The 24,523-nt window shown below is 42.4% G+C and overlaps 1 protein-coding gene across 8 annotated transcripts in view; it reads right to left on the reverse strand.

Annotated features, from left to right (window-relative positions):
* ADGRG6 (adhesion G protein-coupled receptor G6) overlaps positions 1 to 24,523 on the reverse strand; it is a 257,956-nt gene that overhangs the window by 122,945 nt on the left and 110,488 nt on the right. For 7 of the 8 annotated variants that reach the window (XR_005748733.1, XM_040350899.1, XM_040350898.1 and 4 more), the window contains exons 3-4: positions 17,354 to 17,695; positions 1,051 to 1,665 (exon numbers count right to left, since the gene is read on the reverse strand). Coding sequence is in view for 7 of the 8 variants with exons in the window: in XM_040350899.1 (XP_040206833.1) it covers positions 1,051 to 1,665; positions 17,354 to 17,695 (957 nt within the window). In the remaining variant the exon portion in view is untranslated. The remainder of the gene's footprint in view (positions 1 to 1,050; positions 1,666 to 17,353; positions 17,696 to 24,523) is intronic. The other variant, XM_040350904.1, reaches the window with a different exon arrangement.

A 24,523-nucleotide genomic window follows, 5' to 3' on the forward strand; every position in this document is an offset into this window, starting at 1 on the left:
TCCATGATAGGCAGAACAATCAGCTTCCCAGCAGAGCCTCTGTTCAGTGTTCCACCTATCACGGATGCCCTCTCGTCCTCGGACGAGAGGGCATCTGTAATAGGCGGGACACTGAACACAGTGTCTCCTGGGAAGCTGAGTGTTCTGCCTATCATGGAACAGCCCGAGGAGGAGGCGCGTCTTTTGAAAAATGGACGGCCGCAGTCTGACAGATTCTGCATGTCAGGGATAAGGTAAGGGGTTGTCGAGACATGCAATGGCACAGTGAGGTATGCAGTGACACAGTGAGGCATGTAATGGTGCACAGTGAGGCATGTAATGGCACAGTGAGGCATGTAATGGTGGCACAGTGAGGCATGTAATGGTGGCACAGTGAGGCATGTAATGGTGGCACAGTCTGGCATGTAATGGCACAGTGAGGCATGTAATGGTGGCACAGTCTGGCATGTAATGGTGGCACAGTCTGGCATGTAATTGTGGCACAGTCTGGCATGTAATGGCACAGTGAGGTGAGGCGAGGCATGACAAGTAGGAAGGGGGTTGTCTTATACGGTGAGTATGTCCCAAAACCAACATTTTAGCTGGAAAATTAGGGGGTCGTCTTATACGCGCAGTCGTCTTATACGCCGGCAAATACGGTAATGTATGTGAATGAAAGATCGCAAGTAACACTTTTCTGTTTAATATCACTTCAAAAATTATTTTCAAGGGTTTCTCCGATGCATATGGGATTAATAGTAACAGATGGGATTTTTATTAAAAATGTAAATGGCCTCCTAGCTGGTAAGCCTATTGTTACACGTACATATAGAAATACTATTGTCCTTTGAGTGTACTGTTTACTGGTATAATTTTTATGTAATGCCGACTTTAATGAGAGATTTGGAAAAATATACACACTTGTTTGCTATTCACCTTCCTGTATTGCAACTGAAACATGTGCTGTTAATAAAAAACACATGACATACTTTTTATGTATAAACAATAGCATAAACAATACCAGAGGCAGAAAAACTGTAAAAAAAAAAACATTTGTAAATCTCGACTTACCACAGCTAAGTTTGCTTTCTGTTTTCCTGGCCCATGATGGGATGTTCCAATACCTGTTCTCCCAGTTTATAATATTTCCTATATTATCACAGGTCAGGTTTGCAAGTGCATCAAAACCCATTGAAATATTCCATAGACGAAAATTGTAAACATCTCCTTGCAGCGGTTTTGATGTCGAATTATAAGATCCTAACATGAACTTTCCACTGCCAGGGATTGTCAGATCCCTTGCATCTGGGCAGAGATTAGACAAATTAGCATTTCCGGCCTTCACAAATATCTCCTCTGACTGGTTATTCCATACTATACACAGCTGGCGAAATGATGATGTGAAAAACTCTTCACCGGGGTATGGAGATGAGGATAGATTTAAACGGCAAGGAACACCCAAAATAAACAACGTATACCCATTTTCTGTTCTTCCGAAACTTAGGAGATTTGTTGTAGAGTTTGTGTAAGAAAAAATTGCCCAGTTCTTTGTACTGTTGTTGGTTTTTGTAGCTTCGAAACAGACAGTCATTTGAGTCAGTGGAGGAATAGAAACGTTGGATGTAACGAGTCCTGAGCTTTGGTTCTGTGGTACACTGACTATTTGGTTTCTTAACGATACAGCCACTAATAAAAAAAATAAAAAAGGGGGTTCAGTCCAAACGAGAAATATCATCACATTCATAATATTGCCAAGACAGGAAATGCTATATTTATAATTAAAACCTAAAGCCTCGTACACACGACCACACGACCGAGGAACTCGACGGGCGAAACACATCGTTTTCCTCGTCGAGTTTCTTGTTAGGCTGTCGAGGAACTCGACAAGGCAAGTTTCTCCATTCCCGTTGAGGAAAAAGAAGACATGCTCTCTTTTTGGCTCGACGGGATCCTCGACAGTTTCCTCGTCAAAAAATCTACACACGACCGGTTTCCTCGGCAAAAAAGAAATCCCAGCAAGTTTCTTGCTGGTTTTTGCCGAGAAACTCGGTCGTGTGTACGAGGCCTAAGGCTTCATGTGCACTGCTGCTGGTAAACGGATGTTTAGGAGCAGTTGGGCGCTTTTTTCAGCTGCCCCTGACATCACCTCTATCTTATCAGTACATGTACACAGGGTCGTTTATAGTCGTCTCTAGGCAGTTAAGTTTAGAAACATTTTTTAGAAAGAAAAAAAAAATGTGTTCAGGACAGCATTTGATACGCCAAATATCTGTAACAGCTTGTATGCACAGTAACTCTCGTTTAGCCTAGAAAAAAGTTGTTTCAACAAAGAGCGACTACAATGTTGTCAACATCCCGTTGGTAGAAATACAGGTAAAGGGGGTCCCCCAAAGAGGTTTGGGACATTTATAGGCAACTAATTGGAATACAGAAAAATAAGTAGAACATTCATTTAATAAATAGCGAATTAAGACGTCAATCATGTCAACAACATTAAATTGACTGATAAATAAAAACAATGTCCAGATAACAAACACAATAACAGTTACAATGAATGTGATTTGATATGGATGATGTCTCCAAAGTGAAAGTGAAGTCCGACGCATTTCAAGATGTAATCCCTTCCTCAGGGGCATTCCTTGATGGAGAACAAAGAATATCTATAACAGAAATACAAAAAGGAAATTGGTGACACAGAGACAGGAAACAAAATGAGCTTTGTTGAAAGCAAAGAGGCAAATCCAGCTGGTAATATACGACATGCAGCCCAATAGCATCAGTATTGGCAATGTAAAAATAACCTGATAGTGTTCCTGCTGTTTGTAGCTCAAGTGTTGAATTGAGTTGAACGCATGGAAAACTCGTAGCCAGTGATGCTAAACCACTCATGTACAGGTTGAAAAACACCAACCTTCTTAGTAATCAAACCGCCAAATACTGCTAAATCAGAACCACCTATCAGAAAATCACTGTACAGAAAGTTGGCCAAAATAGTTTAAATACAGGAGTTGGTGAAGATAGGTTCTACAGGAGAAAAGAAACAAGACACATATACACATATATATATATATATATATATATATATATATATATATATATATATATATATATATATATATATATATATATTTATTTATTTATTTATTATATATAAAAAATTTAGCAAAACAAAAATAATAAATAAAAAAAACACAAGACCAAATGTTGCTTATAGTGTTGCTTTTCCACTAAGCAACATTTGGTCTTGTGTTTTTTTTATTTAAAAGTATATAGGTTTTTTGTTTTGCTTAATAATTTTTAATACATATTTGTCTTGTTTCTTTTCTCCTGCAGAACCTGCAGTATCTTCACCAATTCCTGTCTTTGACCTATTTTGGCCAACTTCCTGTACAGTGGTTTTCTGATAGGTGGTTCTGATTTGGCAGTATTTGGCGGCATTTGGTCTTGTGGTCTTGTGGTTTTTTATTTAAAAGTATATAGGTTTTTTGTTTTGCTAAATAATTTTTAATACATATGTGTCTTGTTTCTTTTCTCCTGCAGAACCTGCAGTATCTTCACCAATTTCTGTCTTTGACCTATTTTGGACAACTTCCTGTACGGTGATTTTCTGATAGGTGGTTCTGATTTGGCAGTATTTGGCGGTCTGATTACTAAGTAGGTTAGTGTTTTTCAACCTGTATGTGAGCGGTTTAGCATCACTGACTCAACTACGAGTTTGCCATGCATCTTCAAAGCTGGAGCTACAAACAGCAGGAACACTATCAGGTTATTTTTACATTGCCAATACTGATGTTATTGGGCTGCATGTCGTATATTATTACCAGCTGGATTTGCCTCTTTGCTTTTAACAAAGCTCATGTTGTTCCCTGTCTCTGTGTCACCAATTTCCTTTTTTGTATTTCTGTTATAGATATTATTTGTTCTACATTAAGGAATGCCCCTGAGGAAGGGATTACATCCTGAAACATGTTGGGCTTCACCTTCACTTTGGAGACATCATCCATATCAAATCACATTCATTGTAACTGTTATTGTGTTTGTTATCTGGACATTCTTTTTATTTATCAGTCAATTTAATGTTGTTGACATGATTGACTCCTTAATACGCTATTTAATAAATTAATTCTCTACTTATTTAGTTGTATTCCAATTAGTTGCATATAAAAGTCCCAACCCCTCTCTAGGCTACCCCCTTTATCTGTAACTCTCGTTTAGCCGCATTTAATTTACAGCCGCTTTTAATGGAGATATATTTTTGACTGTTTAAAAGAAACGCTTCTAAACGCAAAAGCAGCTAAACGTGGCATGTAAACATGGCAAAACAGACGTTTTTAAACGTCGGTTAGTATCTGCCAAGTTAAATTGTTCAGGAGAGGTTTTAAAACGTCCCTTGTACATTAAGCTGCAGGCATCATTCAGATATCACCGTCTTTTGCCGGCGATTCTCTGCACGATAAGAATTATCATAGTGGCAGTTCCGCCGATTGATCGTTCTTATAGGCGGCGGGAAGGGGGACGTCCCCTCCCGCTGCCTATAAGAACGATCAAGCGGCGGAACTGCTTCTCCGGGCTCTCCCGTGCCATTGAGGGCCCGGAGAACGAATCAGCTGGCGCTGGCTCACGACGATAGAGATTTCCGGTGACCAGATGGTCACCAGTCATCTCTATGACCGTCAGAGGCCCGGGTGCGACGTTGTGATATCACGCCCGGGTACCCGGAAGTAAACAAAGCCGCAATCGCAGCTGTCGACATGAGATCAATGATTTTTTTTCACACTCTCATGCTTTCAAGCCTGGAGGAGAGATGTGGGGTCTTATTGACCCCACATCTCTCCATAAAGAGGACCTGTCACAGCGATTCCTATTACAAGGGATGTTTACATTCCTCGTAATAGAAATTAAAAGTGATTAAAAAAAATGTAAAAAAAAAGTGTAAAAATAAAAAACATTTTATTTTTTTTAAAACGCCCCTGTCCCCGTTAGTTAGCGATCATGCATGTAAGTCCCGCCCACATATGTAAACGCCGGTAAAACCCCACATGTGAGGTATCGCCCCATGCGTTAGAGCATGAGCAACAATTCTAGCACTAGACCTCCTCTGTAACTCGAAAATAGTAACCTGTAAAAAAAATTAAAGCGTCGCCTATGGAGATTTTTAAGTACAAAAGTTTGGCGCCATTCCATGAGTGTGCGCAATTTTAAAGTGTGACATGTTAGGTATCTATTTACTCGGCGTAACATCATCTTTCACATTATACAAAAAAATTGGGCTAACTTTACTGTTTTGTTATTTTCTAATTCATGAAACCGTTTATCTTTTTCAAAAAAGGCGTTTGAAAACTTATTGCGCAAATACTGTGCGAGAAAAAAAGTTGTAATGTACGCCATTTTATTCCCTAGGGTGTCTGCTAAAAAAAATATATAATGTTTGGGGGTTGTTGTGACTTTTACATGAAGGAGAGAAGTGCCAGTATAGGCCCGGTGGACAAGTGGTTTTAAAGATTATTTAATAACTTTGTGTACAATATCTAATTGTCTTTATATCTTTTCCTTTGGGCAAAGTATCCTATAAATATCCTCTAAAATGTTGATGGTAAAGTTTAAAGCAATCCATTTCACTGCCTAGGAACGCTATATACTGCCTTATTTACCTTCTCTTGCCTAGCCTGATCCTGCATTAGTCCCCGAAACATACACATTATACAGGTATAGTGCATAGCCGATACCCTCAAATTTCTATGCTTGGTTGTCACATGAGGGACGTAACATGGTGGGTGTATATAGCAATCTGTATGCTTGTACCTTCAGAAGGTCTATACAGTCAGTACTCATAGTAGCTTTGGGGTTTATCTGCACATTTTATTAGTTTTATTCCAAAGACAAAATACAAAACCAGGTGTTATGCGGCCATAGAACAAGAATGCCAACCCCTTTTAATAAAAGAAAAGAATTGCAAAAATAGAGAAAATCGAAATGTGAGCAAATACTTTTTCCAGTACTGCATATTTGTATACTTGTTTCACAATCTTTATGACAATAACACTTTTTCTAATCCAAAGGTTACATTCAACCAGTGGCGGCCTGTCCATTAGGGACACACTGGCTCTGCCCCCTCTCCCCACGCCACCCCCTATATGAATAATGGATAGATTCATGCATAGCATGAAAGTTGTAAACATCCCCTTGCAGCGGTTTTGATGTTGAATTATAAGATCCTAACATGAACCTTCCACTGCCAGGGATTGTCAGATCCCTTGCATCTGGGCAGAGATTAGACAAATTGGCATTTCCAACCGTCAAAAATATCTCCTCTTCCCCCTCAACTCTTCACCGGGGTATGGAGATGAGCATAGATTTAAAAGGCAAGGAACACCCAAAATAAACAACATATACCCATTTTCAGTTCTTCCAAAACTTAGGAGATTTGTTGTAGAGTTTGTGTAAGAAAAAATTGCCCAGTTCTTTGTACTGTTGTTGGTTTTTGTAACTTCGAAACAGACAGTCATTTGAGTCAGTGGAGGAATAGAAACATTGCATGTAACGAGTCCTGAGCTTTGGTTCTGTGGTACACTGACTTTAACGATACAGCCACTAATAAAAAAACGTGGGTTCCGCCGAGGAGGAGGGAGGAAACGGAAGCTGCCGATGCTCATGGAGAGCAGGGAAGGGAGAGCAGTCTCCGCCACCGACGAGGAACGAGGGAAGCCGTCGGTGAAGCGCTGCATAGATGGGGTAGGTGCACCTGACATGCCCCCTGCCAACTGACCGCTGGGGGGAGGGCGGTACTGTTTGCCTCTCCCCCTAAAAAAATACCACTGGCCACTACTGCATTCAACAATAGTTTTTTTGCCATAAATATGAATAGTACTCATCTTTTCAACTCATAAAAAACAAAGTAAATTAAACAACAAGTAACAAATAAATGAAATTGCACCTCTGCTCAGATTATGGACATTTATGGAGGGATTTATTAACGCTGGATGGTGCAAAATCTGGTGCAGCTCCGCAGAGAAACAAATCAGTTTCCAGTTTATATTATAAGGCCTCATGCACACTGGACATTTTGCAGCTGTTTTTGGCAGTTTTTTTCTACAGTCAATAAACTCTCCATCGTGTTATCCTATGTGTCCATGCACACATAGCCTGTTATCAGCAGTTTTGGGCAGTGGCGTTTTTGAGCAGTAAAAAAAACCCAGAACTAGTGGGTTCTGAGAGACATTTTTCAGCTGTAAAAACGCTCTAACACTGATAAATGCTGATAAACGTCAATAAACGCTGATAAACGCTCAAAAACATCACTCACCAGCGTTTAACGTTTTTGATCCATTGAAAAAAAATATATACATTTTTTACCATGCACAGCTGCGCCAGATTCTGAGTGCTCCAGTTTTGGTAACCCCTCCCCTAAATAACTTATACCTTCTTAACAAGCAGTATCATAACTTTAAAAAAACAAGCCCTCACTCACCTCTTTAGCTGCTTTTAATGTGAAGTTATTCATTCTCAGGCCTAGTATACACGAGAGGATTTATCCGCGGATACGGTCCACCGGACCGTATCCGCGGATAAATCCTCTCGAGGATTTCCACGGATTTGGATCCGATGGAGTGTACTCACCATCGGATCGAAATCGGATCGGATCGAAATCCGCGCCGAAATCCCCACCTGCGTCGAATCATTACGACGCATGCGGGGGATCCCTTCGGACGGATCGATCCGGTGAGTCTGTACAGTCCACCGGATCGATCCGCGGGAGCCAATTCCAGCGGATAGATTTGTAGACATGTCTACAAATTTTTATCTGCTGGAATTGGGAAATTTCCGCGGATAAATATCCGCAGGAATGTACACACCATAGAATCTATCCGCTGAAACCGATCCGCTGAGATTTTTCAGCGGATGGATTCTATCGTGTGTACGGGGCCTCAAAGATCCCCAAAAAAAGCCGTGTTTTAACGGGTTTTAACAGCTTAGAAACAGTTGCTGGTTGTATATTTATTAGATGACTACTAGTCTACCAGATCTGCTCCCATAGAAAAAAGCAAGGGCCCGGATTCAGGTAGAATTGCGCATAAATTACGGAGGCGCAGGGCAAGGTTTTTGCCCTGCGCCCTTGCAAATTTGCTCCGCTGCCCTTGATTCACGGAGCAGAAGCTCTGTGAATTGCGCGGGCGCGCCGGCAAAATGCAATTTAAATGATTCCGTAGGGGGCGGGAATCATTTAAATTAGGCGCGTTCCCGCGCCGATCGTAGAGCGCATGCTCCGTCGGGAAACTTTCCCGACGTGCATTGCTGCAAATGACGTCGCAAGGACGTAATTTGCTTCAAAGTGAACGTGAATGGCGTCCAGCGCCATTCACGATTCACTTCCGCAAACGACGTAAAATTCAAATTTCGCGACGCGGGAACGACGGGTATACGTAACATGAGCTGCCCGAAAACCGCCGTATGTAAACAACGTAAATTGCGTATCGCAGGGCTCGCGCAACGTTGTGAATCGGTGTTAGTATGCAATTTGCATACTATACACTGAGCACAACGTGAACGCCACCTAGCGTCCTCCGCAAGAATGCAGCCTAAGATATGCGGGCATAAGAGCCTTATGCCGCGCAGATCTTAGGCTGCAGTCGGCGTAACGAGGTTCCTGAATCAGGAGCACTCATTACGCCGGGGCAAGTAAGCAATTGTGCTGTGTAACCTATGGTTACACAGGCGCAATTGCTTCTTGAATCCGGCCCAAGGATTTCAGTTCACGTGCTGTAAATTGCTGGACCGGGTGACAATCATCTGTTCACGGGCAGCCTAAATTTCTTTCACAATGAAAAGTCTCTCACATTCCTTCAATCTAACTAATCAAAGCAGGATACAACACAATACACAAAGTGTGACAAGTGTGACAAACACAAGTAGTGACAGAACCGTAAGTATTAATGTTCTTATTCACAGCAGTTACAAACATTTGAAATTAAATGACAGGAAATGCATACACCTTTTTGCTTTTTCCACATATCTGTGCTTATCTCAAATGCATCTCTTTCAGCTGTATTTTGTAATCGCCATAACAAAAGCCCTCTGAAAGAATAGTCATAGTACTTGGTTTCCTGGTGACAAAATGATGCTTTACAGCATTTCCAGCTCACTTTTCCCACAGCCATATCTTACTGGGCAGTGGGCATCGGAGACTCCCGAAGTTACTGTATCTGTCATTACAACACAGGATAGACATAAGGAGCTGAAGGGGAAATTTCATGAAGAAATAAGGGACATTCAAATCCCTTACACTGAATGATGTTTTGTAGTATTTTGGATTGTTTAGTATAATTGTTTAGTATTATTTATTAGTATTATTAAAGAAGTATCAGAGCCCATCACTGGGCTGCTTCTAAGTAAAGTCAGGTAAGGAGTGCACTCCAGAGAACTGTATAGCTGACCATACACGGAAGTAAATTCACCTGGTTCAGCAGGGACTGGCTGAATTTCAATAACTGAATGACCATCCCCACTTGACAATATGGAAAAAAAAAGAAGTCAACCTCTGGTTGCCCTCAAAGGGGTTAAAAAAATAATAATGTTTGTATATATGAATTTTTACATTCTGTACTAATAATTATAATATTTTTTATACTGTATTAATTGGCGTATAACACTCACTTTTTTACCCTGAAAATAGAGGGTAAACTGTGCCTTCGTGTTATACGCAGGGGGCTGTGAAAACATTTTTTTCCCTGAAACTTCCCTCTTAAAGTTAGGGAGCGTGTTATACGCCTGTGCGTGTTATACGGCGATAAATATACGGATTATACCGTTACAGTCCTTGGGTAACGGTATAATCCATTCTTCCTTTTTACCTCTTTGGGTGCAATTTGGGGTTGTCTCCTGTTTCCCAAGTTGTCATTTTAGGATGATGGTACCCCTCCCCCCCTTTTTTTTATCATATGGATTATAGGCCCATTTTTGCCCACTTTACATTAGTCAGTTGTTTGACCAACTTTTGTCGATCAGCCCATGTCCCTGTCAGAATACAATTCCCTGGTGAGTGGAGTTCCCCCTTCCAACTTGTTTGTGTGTGGAGGAATCTGTTCCTTTTTTTAAAAAAAAATACAAAAAAAAAGAAAATATAACAATGTTTTTTGCCAGCTTTAGACAATTCTAATATGGTGTTTAACCACTTGCTTACTGGGCACATATACCCCCTTCCTGCCCAGGCTAAATTTCAGCTTTCGGCACTGCATCGCTTTAACTGACAATTGCGTGGTTGTAAGACGTGGTTCCCAAACAAAATTGGGGTCTTTTTTTCCGACTAATAGAGCTTTCTTTTGGTGGTATTTGATCACCTCTGCGGTTTTTATTTTTTGCGCTATAAACAAAAAAAGAGCGACAATTTTGAAAGAAAATCTTTTACTTTTTGCTATAATAAATATCCCATTAAAAAAAAAAAATATCTCAGTTTTATTCTTCTACATATTTTTGTTAAAAAAATAAAATCGCAATAAGCGTGTAGTGATTGGTTTGTGCAAAAGTTATAGCGCCTACAAAATAAGGGACAGAATTATGACATTTTTTTTTACTAGTAATGGCAGTGATTTGCTATTTTTATTGTGACTGCGACATTATGATGGACACATCAGCCACTTTTGACAAATTTTTGGGACCATTTACATTTATACAGCGAATAGTGCTATAAATATGCACTGATTATTGTATAACTGTGACTGGCAGGGAAGGGGTTAACACTAGGGGGCGAGGAAGGGGTTAAATGTGTTCCCTACTAGTTATTCTAACTGTGGGGGGAGGGGACTGACTGGGGGATGTGACCAATCTGTGTCCCTATGTACAAGGGACACAGAATCGGTCTCCTCTCCCTGACAGGACGTGGATCTGTGTGTTTACACACACAGATCCACGTCCTTGTCTGTGTAACAGCCGATCGCGGGTACCTGGCGGACATCGCGGCCGCCAGGCATGCGCATCGGCAATAGACGTCCTCCCAGCATTGTAGAGCCACCTTGTGGCTGTCATTTTACAATGCCAGGGCTCCAAGAGGTTAAGGCAACTCTTTATAACATGGGTCTTCAAATTACGGCCCTCCAGTTGTTCAGGAACAACAATTTCCATCATGCCTTGTCATGTCTGTGCATGTCAGTGTGTTACAATGCCTCATGGGATGTGTAGTTCTACAACAGCTGGAGGGCCGTAGTTTGAGGATCCCTGCTTTATAACAATGTGATGAAAAGTATTTCTAAGGTGCAGCTGACCATAGATAGTCAAAGGCTCACTAAAGCAGCAGATACCCCTCACAAGAAGAAAGGAAAGAAAGAACTAAGTAGCAGATAGTATATGCATAACCCAGGAAGGAGGTTAAAAAGTGGCTATTGCAAAACAACCAGATACTGGTGAAAGTGCCAGAATGCAGAGGTGTGACTGAAGAAATCAGGGTGAATGTGGAGAAAGGCAAGTCAAGCCAGAAGGATTTTCAAAGAGAACGGCCTTGTACACACGACCGTTTTCCTCGACAGAATCCATCAAGAAACTTGGTGGCAGAGCTTTTTTGCCAAGGAAAACGGTTGTGTGTATGTTTTTCATCAAGAAAACTGTCGAGGAACTCTCTTCTCTTTTCCTCGACGGGAGTCTCAATTTCCTCGTCATATTCCTCGTCGGGCTAATTTTCGTTGAGAAACACGTTCGTGTGTATGCTAAGAAACCCGCGTATGCTTCAGTAAAAGTAGCGTTTGTAATGGAGATAGCACATTTGTCACGCTGTAACAGTCTGAAAAGTGCAAATTGTCTCTTATCAAACTTTTACTTAAAGTGGAGGTTCACCCGGAAATAACATTTTTTACCCTTAGATTCCTGCTCATTTTGTCTAGAGGAATCGGCTAGTTGTTTTAAAATCGAAGCTGTCCTTACTGTTGTAGAGAGCGATCTTCTCCGCCGCTTCCGGGTATGGGATGCGGGACTGGGCGTTCCTATTTTGATTGACAGTCTTCCGACAGGCTTCCGACGGTCGCATCCATCGCGTCATGATTTTCCGAAAGTAGCCGAACGTCGGTGCACAGGCGCCATATACAGCCGCACCGACGTTCGGCTTCTTTCGGCTACTTTAACTTTAACATGCAGAAACATGAGATTAGCAAAAGCAGCCCCAAGGGGTGTGCCAGTGGAATCGAACTTCCCCTTTATAGTGCCGTTGTACGTGTCGTACGTCACCGCGTTTGAGAACGAGGAGATTTGGTCTTGACAGTGTGTACGCAAAGAAAGCTTGTCAAGTTTCTCCACAAGCCTTACAAGGAACTCATCGAGGAAAACGATGTTTCATTTACAACGAGTTCCTCGGTCGTGTGTACGAGGCCTAAAAGTATTAATAGCGACCTGACTGCCTATAATATAAGTCAGATGTCAGTACAGTTGCCTTTATAGTACCTGATAACAGATGAGTCAATGTTTTGTTATGTTGATGTGGGTAAGGTGACCAGATTTTTAAAATGAAATCCGGGAACATAATTTTTCTTTACTAGTAATGGCAACAATTAGCGACTCTCTGCCCGTCGCCGCCCACCTCACAGCCTACTGGATGGGGAGCAGAGGAAGATCACTCTGTCAGGGAAGGCAATGAGATAGGCAGGTGGCTGGCCAGGATTTGAGCCAAGGCAGAAGAACATGCGAGCGAAGCTGAATGGGCATGCGCCCGAAACTGAAGAAATATTCCCTCCGCTCCGACCAGCACATGATCATCAGAAAGGGGCACAGATAATGGGAAAAATACAACCCCCCTATGCTAGTAGGCACGGCGGAGTGGGGGTGTGTAATTCTATTATTTTTTTTTTATTCTGCACTGATTGTCTTTGAAATTGCCCCTGCCCCCTATTAAATCCATTCTGGGGACAAAACCAGGGACAGACTTGGTCCGGGGACAGTGTCCTCAATCAGGGGACTGTCCCCTGAAACTGGGGATGTCTGGTCACCCTAGATGTGGGGAATAACCAATCAATTGCATGTATTCCCTGAATTGTCCTATTAAACAATGGTCAAAACAGAAAGGCTTTGCTGGTCTTTAATAGTCTGGTAACCATGAAAAACAGCAAAGGTGTTTAGAGTCCTAAATTCTAGTCTTAGGTGACAGAAGGGGCACATAGTAGCAGTGAGCTGGGTCATTGCGTTGCAAAAGCAGTGATAGAAATTCTGGTTAGTACAATATCAGGGGTAGTGGAGGTAGGCCCTGCACCAGTACAGGATGTCAGTTTGGGAAAGTTTATATCACAATATTGGAAAAATTTGCTGAGTAAAATTGGGTTTTAAAGTCCAAAAGTTGAGGAAGTTAGTCCAGGGCTCTGTAAAGTGGAGCTAACAGATATACCCGAGTATTTTCCCATATCAGCATTGCTAGTGGTATCAGACAAAAAGTACAATGTGTAAAAACATGACCCTTTCAAAGCAGAATGAAATTAAGAGTGTCCATCTAGAAAAGCTTTTTAAGAGGAGTCTTTGTCCTAGAGCAGTGGTTCTCAACCTGGGGGTCAGAAACCCCTCAGGGGTCAATTGATGATTTGCCAGGGGTCACCAAATCCTGGGCTGTTCCTGAAGCCCGTACCACGCTCCCAACCCTTTTGCGGCTACCCAGCAGGGTGTCTCTGATGCCCGTGGCCACCCAGCTGGGCTGTTCCTAAAGCCCATGGCCGCCCACTCAGCCTCTTAGCAGCTGCCCATTCAGTTTACAGGATGCCTGGGTGCCCGAGACTAAAGGTCAGCTGACTGCTGAGGATTGTGAGGTGGGAGGGGCTGGAGGAGACCCTATCTCCTGATTTCCTGAGAGGGGGAGGAAGAAAGAAAAAGGGAGAGAAAGAATAAGAGAAAAAACAAGAAAGACAGCTAGAAAGAGGGTTGGGGAAAAAAAAGAAATTAGGATAGCGAGAGATAAAAGGGAAAGGAGAACAAAGAGAGAGTGGTACATCCTAAAATGTACCATAAAACTGTACGAGTGGAGGGGAATCAGGGAGCGCTAAATGTTCGTGAGTTAGGGGCGCAAATTACTTGCCTTGCCTTGGGTGCAGACAACCCACGCTACGAAAATAATGTTACTGTTAGGGGTCCCCACAACTAGGAAAATTTTATTAAGGGGTCACGGCACTAAAAGGTTGAGAACCACTGTCCTAGAGGCTCAAAGCGTAATTGACACCTGTGGAGTAATACTACTGCACATCTCTGTAAATGCAATAAAACTAGAAGAGCTTAAAGAATGATGTTCTGGTTCCTGGTGATGCCTACAAAGATATCAGGGCTGGTACATGCCTGCTTGGTAATGTAATGATTACTCAGAATATATTATTCAGATTCGTGGAAGCACACTTTCAGGAAGACTCTAAAATATCTAACTAAGAATTGTGTCAGAATAGCAGTAGGACTCTGTAAAACATGCCTTTGGAGGCACACTAAGAAGTTTCTCTTTAAATTACATTTTAGAAGTAGTGCAGAACAATGCCCATATGGGTGGTAGATGGCATCAATGTACTAAAAAGGGGGACTTGATTGCCTGTCCTGATGTAGGCACAGTGCGGTTGAGAGACTTGCACTTTGTCACTCTATAGTGATGCAGGTTAAGCTTGGTTTGCTATGAAAGAAATCTTTAATTAGGTGTGAGATTGACTGGCAGGTGGATGTTGGCTCACAAAAGGCAGTCACTTTATCCGGTCAGAGCTGCTCTCTTAATATGAGAGGTGTTTTGAAGGAGTTGACAACGTATGTACGGTTACACCTGCAGTGTGTTCTGGCTTGCCTGTCCATCAAGACTGGCAATCTGACCAGACCATCGCCTGAGAGTAGAGAAGGTCTGTGCAGAAGCAGACTGAGGGACTAAGTAGTCTGAAGGACATAGTGGTCACAGTGCATGCCCCAGTGGGTGCTAAGGGGATGGGGTTCTGGGAGGATGTCTATGGACGCACTCCCAGAACTATAGTACCATGCTGTAGCCATCTTTTGGCTATAGCGCGGTACTAAAGTGATTAAATAAGATGTTTATATTGTGACGGTCAATAAAAATTCTTGTAATCGTTATATTAGGCAACTGGATCCTTAAAGACCTTGAATATATGGTCAAAAAATACACTTCAAAGTAGTTGTAAAGGGTGAAGGTTTTTTACCTTCATGCATTCAATGTGTGCAGCTCCCCGCAGTCCCCCCTAATATTTACCCAATCCCCATCTTAATCCAGTGATGTGCACAAGAGCAGCGGCTCTCCTGGGGTTCTCCCTCCTTATTGGCAGAGACACAGCTCCCCTGTTGTCAAACACAGCCAGAGAGGAGGAAGCGGGGAGCGGGACTGAGCCATGCCAGTGTGGCCAACTGCCAGCAAATTTACAGACAGTTTTTAAAAATCTGTGAATTTTTTACAAATACTAGTAAATATCAGGGGCTGATAATTTCATGCTGTGTTTACTTTTTAAGACGCATAAAACACTAATAAAACGTTTGTAACATTTTTACAATATTTATTATCATTATTTTTTGCTGCAACACAAAGCCCCCCGGGGTAATTTTCCTTTTTCTTCTTGTACAACCATTGGGGGTGTGCAGCGTTATACCCACGCCCAGGTATCGCCTTTCCTTGCTAATACTTTTTAAGTGTAAATCAAGCAAATTACTTTGTTATAGGTATGTTCAGTGTTTCCATATCATGTTTATACTGTTCAAATATTCACTGTATTCGAGTTCTGTAATTTCTCAGGTTGTCAGTAAAAAATGTGATCTGCCAGTACATTTTTTGTCAGTAAAAAATGCTGCGGGAGGTTGGCAATGCTGCCACGCTCTGTGTGTCCCATGAACACACAGAGGCAGCTTGGGAATGAGTATGCATGAGTGTCCCCAGAGCAAGCAGCTTGTTCTGGGGGCACTTGACAAGGGGGAGGGGCCAGGAGTGCCAGCAAGGACCTGAAAACCATTGCACAGAGAGGTGAGTATAATGTGGTTTTTTTATTTAAAAGGAAAAGAGAACGAACCTTTAGAACCACTCTAAGGTAAACATTACACAGGGAAGTGAAATTTGAAAGAAACGTTCTATAGAGCTATACCAGGGGTCTCCAAACTTTTTAAACAAGGGGCCAGTTTTCTGTCTTTCAGAATTTAGGGGGGCCGGACTGTGCCCAGTGGTAGTAAACAATGTCCAATCTTTAATATTTGGGGGAGAAATAGTTGGTGTCAGTGGGAGGAGAAGTGCCCCATTGTTGGTGTCAGTGGGAGGAATAGGTCCTCATTGTTGGTGTCAGTGGGAGGAATAATGCCTCAAGGGCCAAATAAAGGCAAGCAAAGGGCCACATCTGGCCCTCGGGCCGCAGTTTGGAGACCCCTGAGCTATACCAACAAAACCATAATGTGAGCCAGTTTCTCAAAATCCAAACCACTTTACGTTCTTTGGAAAATTATTATCCTTTCCTTTCATAGATTAATTCTATGATCCTTTCCCTTGGTCTCATAGAACTAACTACGACTCCAAGACAGTGGTGTATTTAGGTTTTGTGCTGCCCTAGGCCTGACTAAACTCGTGCAACCCCTAATTTAAATACGATCCACCCCTTCCAGTCAAGGTCACACCCCTTCCTGTTTAAGACCTGCCCTGAAATTTTCCAGTGGGGACACTAGTTCTGAGGGCATGGGGGGTGGGGGTCCCCTTAATCTGCAGAGATTTCCTCTCACTTCCTGTATTGGCTATGGGGCAGGAAATGAAGGGAAATGTATGGCAAAAAAAATAATAACAGGGGCTATAACCCTCCCTTACTATATCCAAAATGGAAAACAAAGTGTTGCCTATAGTTCTACTTTAAGCACAAATTTATGCTAAATTTATGGAGGACTAAGAAGATATAACCATGCCAGTGATGTAGCAGAAAACATATAGCAGAGTGATGAAGGTATGTGGTCCAAGCAGCGAGAAAAGGAAGGATTGGGGGCAGGAACAAATAAAAATCCATCTGTTTATTTTTCTCATCAGCAATCAACAGAAATAAAATTACGATTCCCTAATATGTACAACTGACACAAGCAAAGGATTGCAGGAGAGTCCTACTACCTACCTGCCAGGTATAGGTGACCATGTCAGTGTCCCTTGTGTGCAGTCGCTTTATGGGGGCGCCAGACCAATTTGTCTTGCGGCCCAGTCCAGCTCATAAGACTGGCGAGGCACTAAAAGTGTAGCGCAAGCCAGCAGGACTTTTTTCATGCTGCCCCCCCTGCAAAGTGCTGCCCTAGGCCTGGGCCTGGTTGGCCTAGGCCAAGATACAGCATTGCTCCAAGGGAGAGGATCATTCCTGCATTACACTTTTATGTAATTGTGTTAGTTAGTGTTACTTTTCATCACTATTCTTAAAATGAGAAAATTCCTACTTACCCTGTGTATATATTGCCTTGAAGCCTTTTTTCTGGATACTAAAGTCACTTACAAAACCTATTGTCATCTCATTCCCGGTTGAGTTAAATGTTAAACCTTTAGCTGTAATTCCACAAAATCTTGATGTGGTCTCTCCATTGTATATTGAAACATAGTCATACATGCAGTTCTGAGCTTCTTCAATATCAAAGTCCAAAAATGTAACCTGAACGATAAATCCAACTGGTGAAATGATTGTCCAATTGCAATCCTGGCTGTTCGGATACAAATCAGGGTAACATGGCGAGGTGAATTTACCGGAGAGATCTCTCAACAATAACTTGCAGTTAGCACAGCCTAAAACTGAAAGACAAAAGAAAAAAAATGTGTTAATATAACACATACTGTACATTCAAACTAAAATACAATAAAACAATGACCCAAGTAAATGTTACAGACAGCTATTTTTTAGAAAATGTATTTTGCAAAATGGATTTAACTTTAACCATTTAAGACCCGGACCAAAATGCAGCTAAAGGACCTTGCCCCTTTTTGCGATTCGGCACTGCGTCGCTTTAACTGACAATTGCGCGGTAATGCGACGTGGCTCCCAAACAAAATTGGTGTCCTTTTTTCCCCACAAATAGAGCTTTCTTTTGGTGGTATTTGATCACCTCTGCGGTTTTAATTTTTTGCACTATAAACAAAAATAGAGCGACAATTTTGAAAAAAAAGCAATATTTTTAACTTTTTGCTATAATAAATATGCCCCAAAAATATAACAAAACTATTTTTTTTACTCAGTTTAGGCCGATACGTATTCTTCTACCTATTTTTGGTAAAAAAAATCACAATAAGCGTTTATCGGTTGGTTTGCGCAAAATTTATAGCATTTTTATTAAAAAAAAAAAATTTTACTACTAGAGACGGCGATCATCGATTTTTTTCGTGACTGCGACATTATGGCGGACACTTCGGACAATTTTGACACATTTTTGGGACCATTGTCATTTTCACAGCAAAAAATGCATTTAAAATGCATTGTTTATTGTGAAAATGACTGTTGCAGTTTGGGAGTTAACCACAGGGGGGCGCTGATGGGGTAATGTGTTCCCTGAAGTGTGCTTACAACTGTAGGGGGTGTGGCTGTAGGTGTGACGTCATCGATTGTGTCCCTGTATAAAAAGGGATGACACACGGCTCTCCCCGTTCTTTAGCTTCGGGGACCGATCGCGGGTCTCCAGCGGCGATCGGACCGGGTCGCGGGAGCGTGCCGCGCGCCCGCAACCCACGGCTGGGTACTAGTACAGGACGTACCTGTACGTACATGTGCCCAGCCGTGCCATTCTGCTGACGTATATGTGCAGGAGGCGGTCCTTAAGTGGTTAATGAAGTCACAAGGCTGTTGTGAGCTTGTGCTATACACCTATGCATGTTACACCCGTTAACACGCAAAGTGCACAAAGAGTAAATTTGCATATTTAAACAGAAAATGTAAAACTTACCGTATATACTCGAGTATAAGCCGAGTTTTTCAGCCCTTTTTTAAGGCTGAAAATACCCCCCTCGGCTTATACTCGAGTCAGTGTACCTGAAATTATTGATAGGCTGCAGGCATCCGTTGTTTAAAAGTCGTGGTCTCCTCCTGGTCCCTTCTGTGATAAGCGTTTCTCAGCAGACACAGTTCCGCCTATCACGAACGTTCTCTCATCCTCTGACCTCTGACTCAGTTTCCCAGCAGACACTGTGTTCAGTGTTCCGTCAATCACGGACGTCTTTTCATCCTCAGACAAGAGGACGTCCGTGATTGGCGGAACACTGAACACAGTGTCTGCTGGGAAACTGAGTCCGAGGATGAGAGAACGTCCGTAATAGGCGGAACTGTGTCTTCTGAGAAACGCCTATCACAGAAGGGACCAGGAGGAGACCGCGATTTTTAAACAATGAATGGATGCCCGCAGCCTGTCAATTTCAGGTGCACTGACTCGGGCACAGTGAGGCTGCAATGGGCACAGTGAGGATGGCACAATGAGGTTGCAATGGGCACAGTGAGGTTGGCACAGTGAGGTTGCAATGGGCACAGTGAGGTTGGCACACTGAGATGGCAATGGGCACAGTGAGGGTGGGCACAGTGAGGTTGCAATGGGCACAGTGAGGTTGGGCACAGTGAGGTTGCAATGGACACAGTGAGGTAGGGCACAGTGAGGTTGCAATGGGCACAGTGAGGCGTGCAAATGGGCATTGTTGACCCTCTTTTCCGCTTACAGTAGCTGCTGCATTCTCACCCTAGGCTTATACTCGAGTCAATAAGTTTTCCCAGTTTTTTGTGGTAAAATTAGGTACCTCGGCTTATACTCGAGTATATACGTGTATATAAAATTATATACCGCATACTAGCTCATTATGAAATACTTACCTTAGAACAAGGCGTCGCTAACTCCCCCGGTCCATGCCGAGGTAGCTGACATGTTGCCTCGGCGTGTCTTCCGGGGTATCGTGGCTCCAGCGCTGTGAGTGGCTGGAGCCGCGATGTCGTCACTCCCGTGCATGCGCGCGGGAGACTTCTTTCCGGCAAGGTCCAGCGTCTGCCGGGCTTTCACCTGAGAATCCCCTGTGCGCATGCACCGCTGCAGTCAGCGGCTCATTGCGAGGGGAATATCTCCTAAACCATACCTTATTATAGGCTTACCTGTAGGTAAAAGTAAAAAAACTGACTATACAATCGCTTTAAGGGAGCATGGCAGGAGTGCCCTATGCCTACATATTTTTGCTAATAGATGTTTCTCATTCCCATCTTAAAAAGTTGGGAGGTATGCAGGTGGTGATCCTCCTATGGATACCTTACTTAAAGGGTCACTAAAGGATTTTTTTTTTTAGCTAAATAGCTTCCTTTACCTTACTGCAGTCCTGGTTTCATGTCTCATTGATCGTTTTTGCTTTGATGTTGCTGTAATTCCTCTCTGTTCTGGACACTTCCTAGTTGTCTGTTTCCTGATCACCACAGTACTGGGAGATTTCTCACTGTGGTGACTAATCAAGGAGGTGTGATTACTGTTTCGTTTTACATAGCATCACTGCCCTCTATTGGCTCTCTGGCTCTGTACATCAGAGAACCAAGAGACAACAGCAAAAATGAAACTAAACTGCATGTACATTATATGATTGGTTTTTATCTATTTTTAATCATTTTTAAAGGGAATCAGTTAACTACTATGTCTCTATACCCTGTAAACAGTCATTTCAGCTAAAAAAAAATGTTTCCTTTAGTGACCCTTTAAGACCCCTTTCACACTGAGGAGTTTTTCAGGCGGTACAGCGCTAAAAATAGCGCTGCTATACTGCCTGAAAAACTCCTGCACTGCAGACTCAATGTGAAAGCCCCGAGGGCTTTCACACTGAGGCGATGCGCTGGCGGGAGAGAAAAAAATCTCCTGCCAGCAGCATCTTTGGAGCGGTGAGAGGTGCGGCGTGTATACCGCTCCTTCACCGCTCCTTCCCATTTAAAACAATGGGAAACCGCGGCAATACCGCCCACAATGCGCCTCTGTAGAGGCGCATTGCGGGCGGAATTAACCCTTTATCGGCCGCTAGCGGGGGCTAATACCGCACCGCTATCGGCCGAATCCCGCGGTAAATACGACGGTATAGCGCCGCTATTTTTAGCGGCGCTATACCGTCACCGCGTCTCCCGCCCCAGTGTGAAAGGGGCCTTATACAAAAGAAGATTCTAAAAATCAACCATTTGGAGCCATGAGTTACTGCACTTTGCAATCATCACTGGTTGTTCAAATTCCTTTCTCAAAAAAAAAGCCAAATACTGTTCACAATGTGCGACCGTACTATCTAGAGCAGTGTTTCTTAACTCCAGTCCTCAAGGCACCCCAACAGGTCATGTTTTCAGGACTTCCCTCAGATGAAGCGGCTGTGGTAATTACTAAGGCAGTGAAACTGATTAAATCACCTGTGCAAAATAATGGAAACCCTGAAAACATGACCTGCTGAGGCGCCTCGAGGACTGGAGTTGAGAAACACGGATCTAGTGTAAATGGCCTGGGGATCTGGCTGCCTTATAGCATTAGCTTGTGATCTGTCAGATAATAAGAACATCCAAAAAAACGAGCACTGACAAGCAATACCACTTGTTTCAACAGCTTGGTGCTAGAATATTTACAGGTGAACTCAGCACCTAAAATTACAGTGATAATGTATACAGCCTAGTATACAGATCACAGTGATCAGGAATATGTCATATACAGCCTAGTATACAGAGTGCAGTGATCAGGAATATGTCATATACAGCCTAGTATACAGAGCGCAGTGATCAGGAATATGTCATATACAGCCTAGTATACAGAGTGCAGTGATCAGGAATATGTCATATACAGCCTAGTATACAGAGTGCAGTGATCAGGAATATGTCATATACAGCCTAGTATACAGAGCGCAGTGATCAGGAATATGTCATATACAGCCTAGTATACAGAGCGCAGTGATCAGGAATATGTCATATACAGCTTAATATACAGATCACAGTGATCAGGAATATGTCATATACCGCCTAGTATACAGATCTCAGTGATCAGGAATATGTCATATACAGCCTAGTATACAGAGCGCAGTGATCAGGAATATGTCATATACAGCTGGGTGTACAGAGTGCAGTGATCAGGAATATGTCATATACTGTACAGCCTAGTATACAGAGTGCAGTGGTCAGTTAAAGTAGCAGATTAGAACGATGCCATTCAACTAAAGCAGTATTTATAAAGCAATATCCATCTACTTATGATTACATATAAAATACTGACCAATCAAACAAGTACAAGCTGTAATGTCACCAACAGGAGAACATGACAGCCAAATGTAATAGGATAAAAAAAGAAAATGAATAGCCTATTAAAAGATAACATAATACAATTTCAATCTAGAGAATTCCCCTGATGTACATTTTTTATGTCAATTGGTGTCCACAGTCAAATTGTCAGCATCATTCAGACTACTTCCTCTGAGCCCGGTCATCCTGAACCCATCCCAACCTGTGATTGGGATGGTTTCCTATCTTCCTATCCGCATGCTTGTTGTCAGCACATGAACTGACTGGCCCCTTGTACTGCTTCTTCCTCATACACTACAGCTCTGCTGTACAAGGACTGCAAGCTCACATTTCGGTACTTGCACTGCACTAATTAAAAAAGATTGTATTTTACTTTATATCCAACTAGCATTCCGATTTCATATCAATAAAGTTTTTTGTTCTCTTAACAAATTTAAAGTAGTGTAGCAGAATGAAACAGTACAACTATTCCACAGAAAACAATTGCATAGTTCTTTGTTTACACAATGTGAAAGAAATTGTATTTGTATTATTATACAGGATTGATATACCGCCAACAGTTTGTGTGGCACTTTATAACCTAAGGTAGACAGTACAGGTACAATACACTTCAATACGGGTTGTAAAGGTTTGTTTTTTATTTTCAAAATAGGTTCCTTTAAAGGAGTTGTAAAGGTAAAAAAAAATTCACCTTAATGTATTAACCTCCCTGGCGGTATGATTATTTCAGAAAAAAGGTGCTGAAAGTGGTACAATTATTTGCAAGGAAATTTGGTGATTTGTACTGTAGGCCTGTAATTTTTAGGAATAACTCACTTAAATCTGACCAAACAAGAGTCTAGTAGGCATCCCGGGTATGACATTTTTTTAAAAACAAAATTATAAATTATAATATAATAAATAATTATAAATAATTATAACAAATAATAATATAATTCTAATAAAAATTATTCAATAATGTAATCAACTCAAAATCACTGAAATTTGCTCAGTTGCAGAATTGTCGCTGTCATTATTTTTTTTTTTTTTGTTATGACGAATTTCCCCACAAATCGATATCGCACAATTCTGCAAGTGACTATAAATTATTATCGCTGTTTTCTAGCTGATCTAAAACCATTTTTGACATAAAGGGACACTTTTGGTTGCTATGGACAATCTACAGTTTGCAGGGAGAAAGAACCGTTTTTATTATATAAAAGAACATGCAGGACACTGGGCAGACCACTAGGGACAAAGGGGGTGTGTATTTTTTACATAAAGTACTGTAATCTATAAGATTACAGTATACTGTATGTAAGGTGTTTGTTTACCTTTTTGAATTTGGGGCCGATCTCCGCCCCCGTGCGTCGTAACGTCGCAGAGAACGGAGATCGGCAGCACAGGAGGACACTGTGTGAATCGAGCGAGGTCCCGCATGCTCACACGGCGCGGTGGCATCGCTGGATCCAGGAACCAGGTAAGCCAGCGCGTGCTGCAGGCTCTGCATAGCTACCCTGAGCGTGACTCGGGGTTACCGATTTTGGCACAAAAAATCCACCCGAGTCACGCTCGGGAATACCGCCAGGAGGGTTAAGGTGAAAAAACATCAGATGATACCGCCCCCTCCCCCCCGAGCCTCCTACAGAGGGATGTAGTCCCAAGGGAGGGGGCGAGCATGCTGACTAACACACTGTTCCCAGGAGAGAGCGGGGAACAGTGAGGATGGGCCGTGCTGCTTGCGCATGCGCAGTAGGGAACCGGGCAGTGAAGCCGCAACGCTTCACTTCCTGATTCCCTGACCGAGGATGGCGGCGGAGGCAGTCGAGAGACAAGCAATTGCTCGGCGGAGGCTGCTGACATAGCTGCGCGCTGGACAGGTAAGTATTTGCAGTATTTGTAGCTGGTAGCTTTGAAAAAAAAAAAATTCGGGTGGACCTCCGCTTTAACAAAAAAAGCAGGTTGCTATTAAAGCTTTCACTGCAGTCTACCATGTGGAACCTGAATGAATCACCTGGTGTTGGTGTCCAGAACCTTTTAACAAGTTGTTGGCAGCCTATAGCTTGCCTTACGCTCTATGCTATGCTAATAACGTGGCAAATGGTCTCCTCCTCAAACATGTTCAATTCATTATGTTCCATTGACACACACCCTCATACAAAGTCTACCAGGCCGACACATGCAAGCTTCCAGTGGTTTGACAACCTTCATCCCCTGGCAACCACTGGTGGTCAGAAATATTCCAAAGACCAACAAGGACACATTGGGGTTTATTACCAAAGTGAGAGAGGGCAAAATTAGTCACAATTCTGCATAGAAACCAGAGAAACAGAGAAATAGTAAACATGAATGGCCATTCATGTTTACATTCTCAGAAT

The sequence above is a fragment of the Rana temporaria genome, chromosome 4, assembly GCF_905171775.1.
Source record: "Rana temporaria chromosome 4, aRanTem1.1, whole genome shotgun sequence".
NCBI lineage: Eukaryota > Metazoa > Chordata > Amphibia > Anura > Ranidae > Rana > Rana temporaria.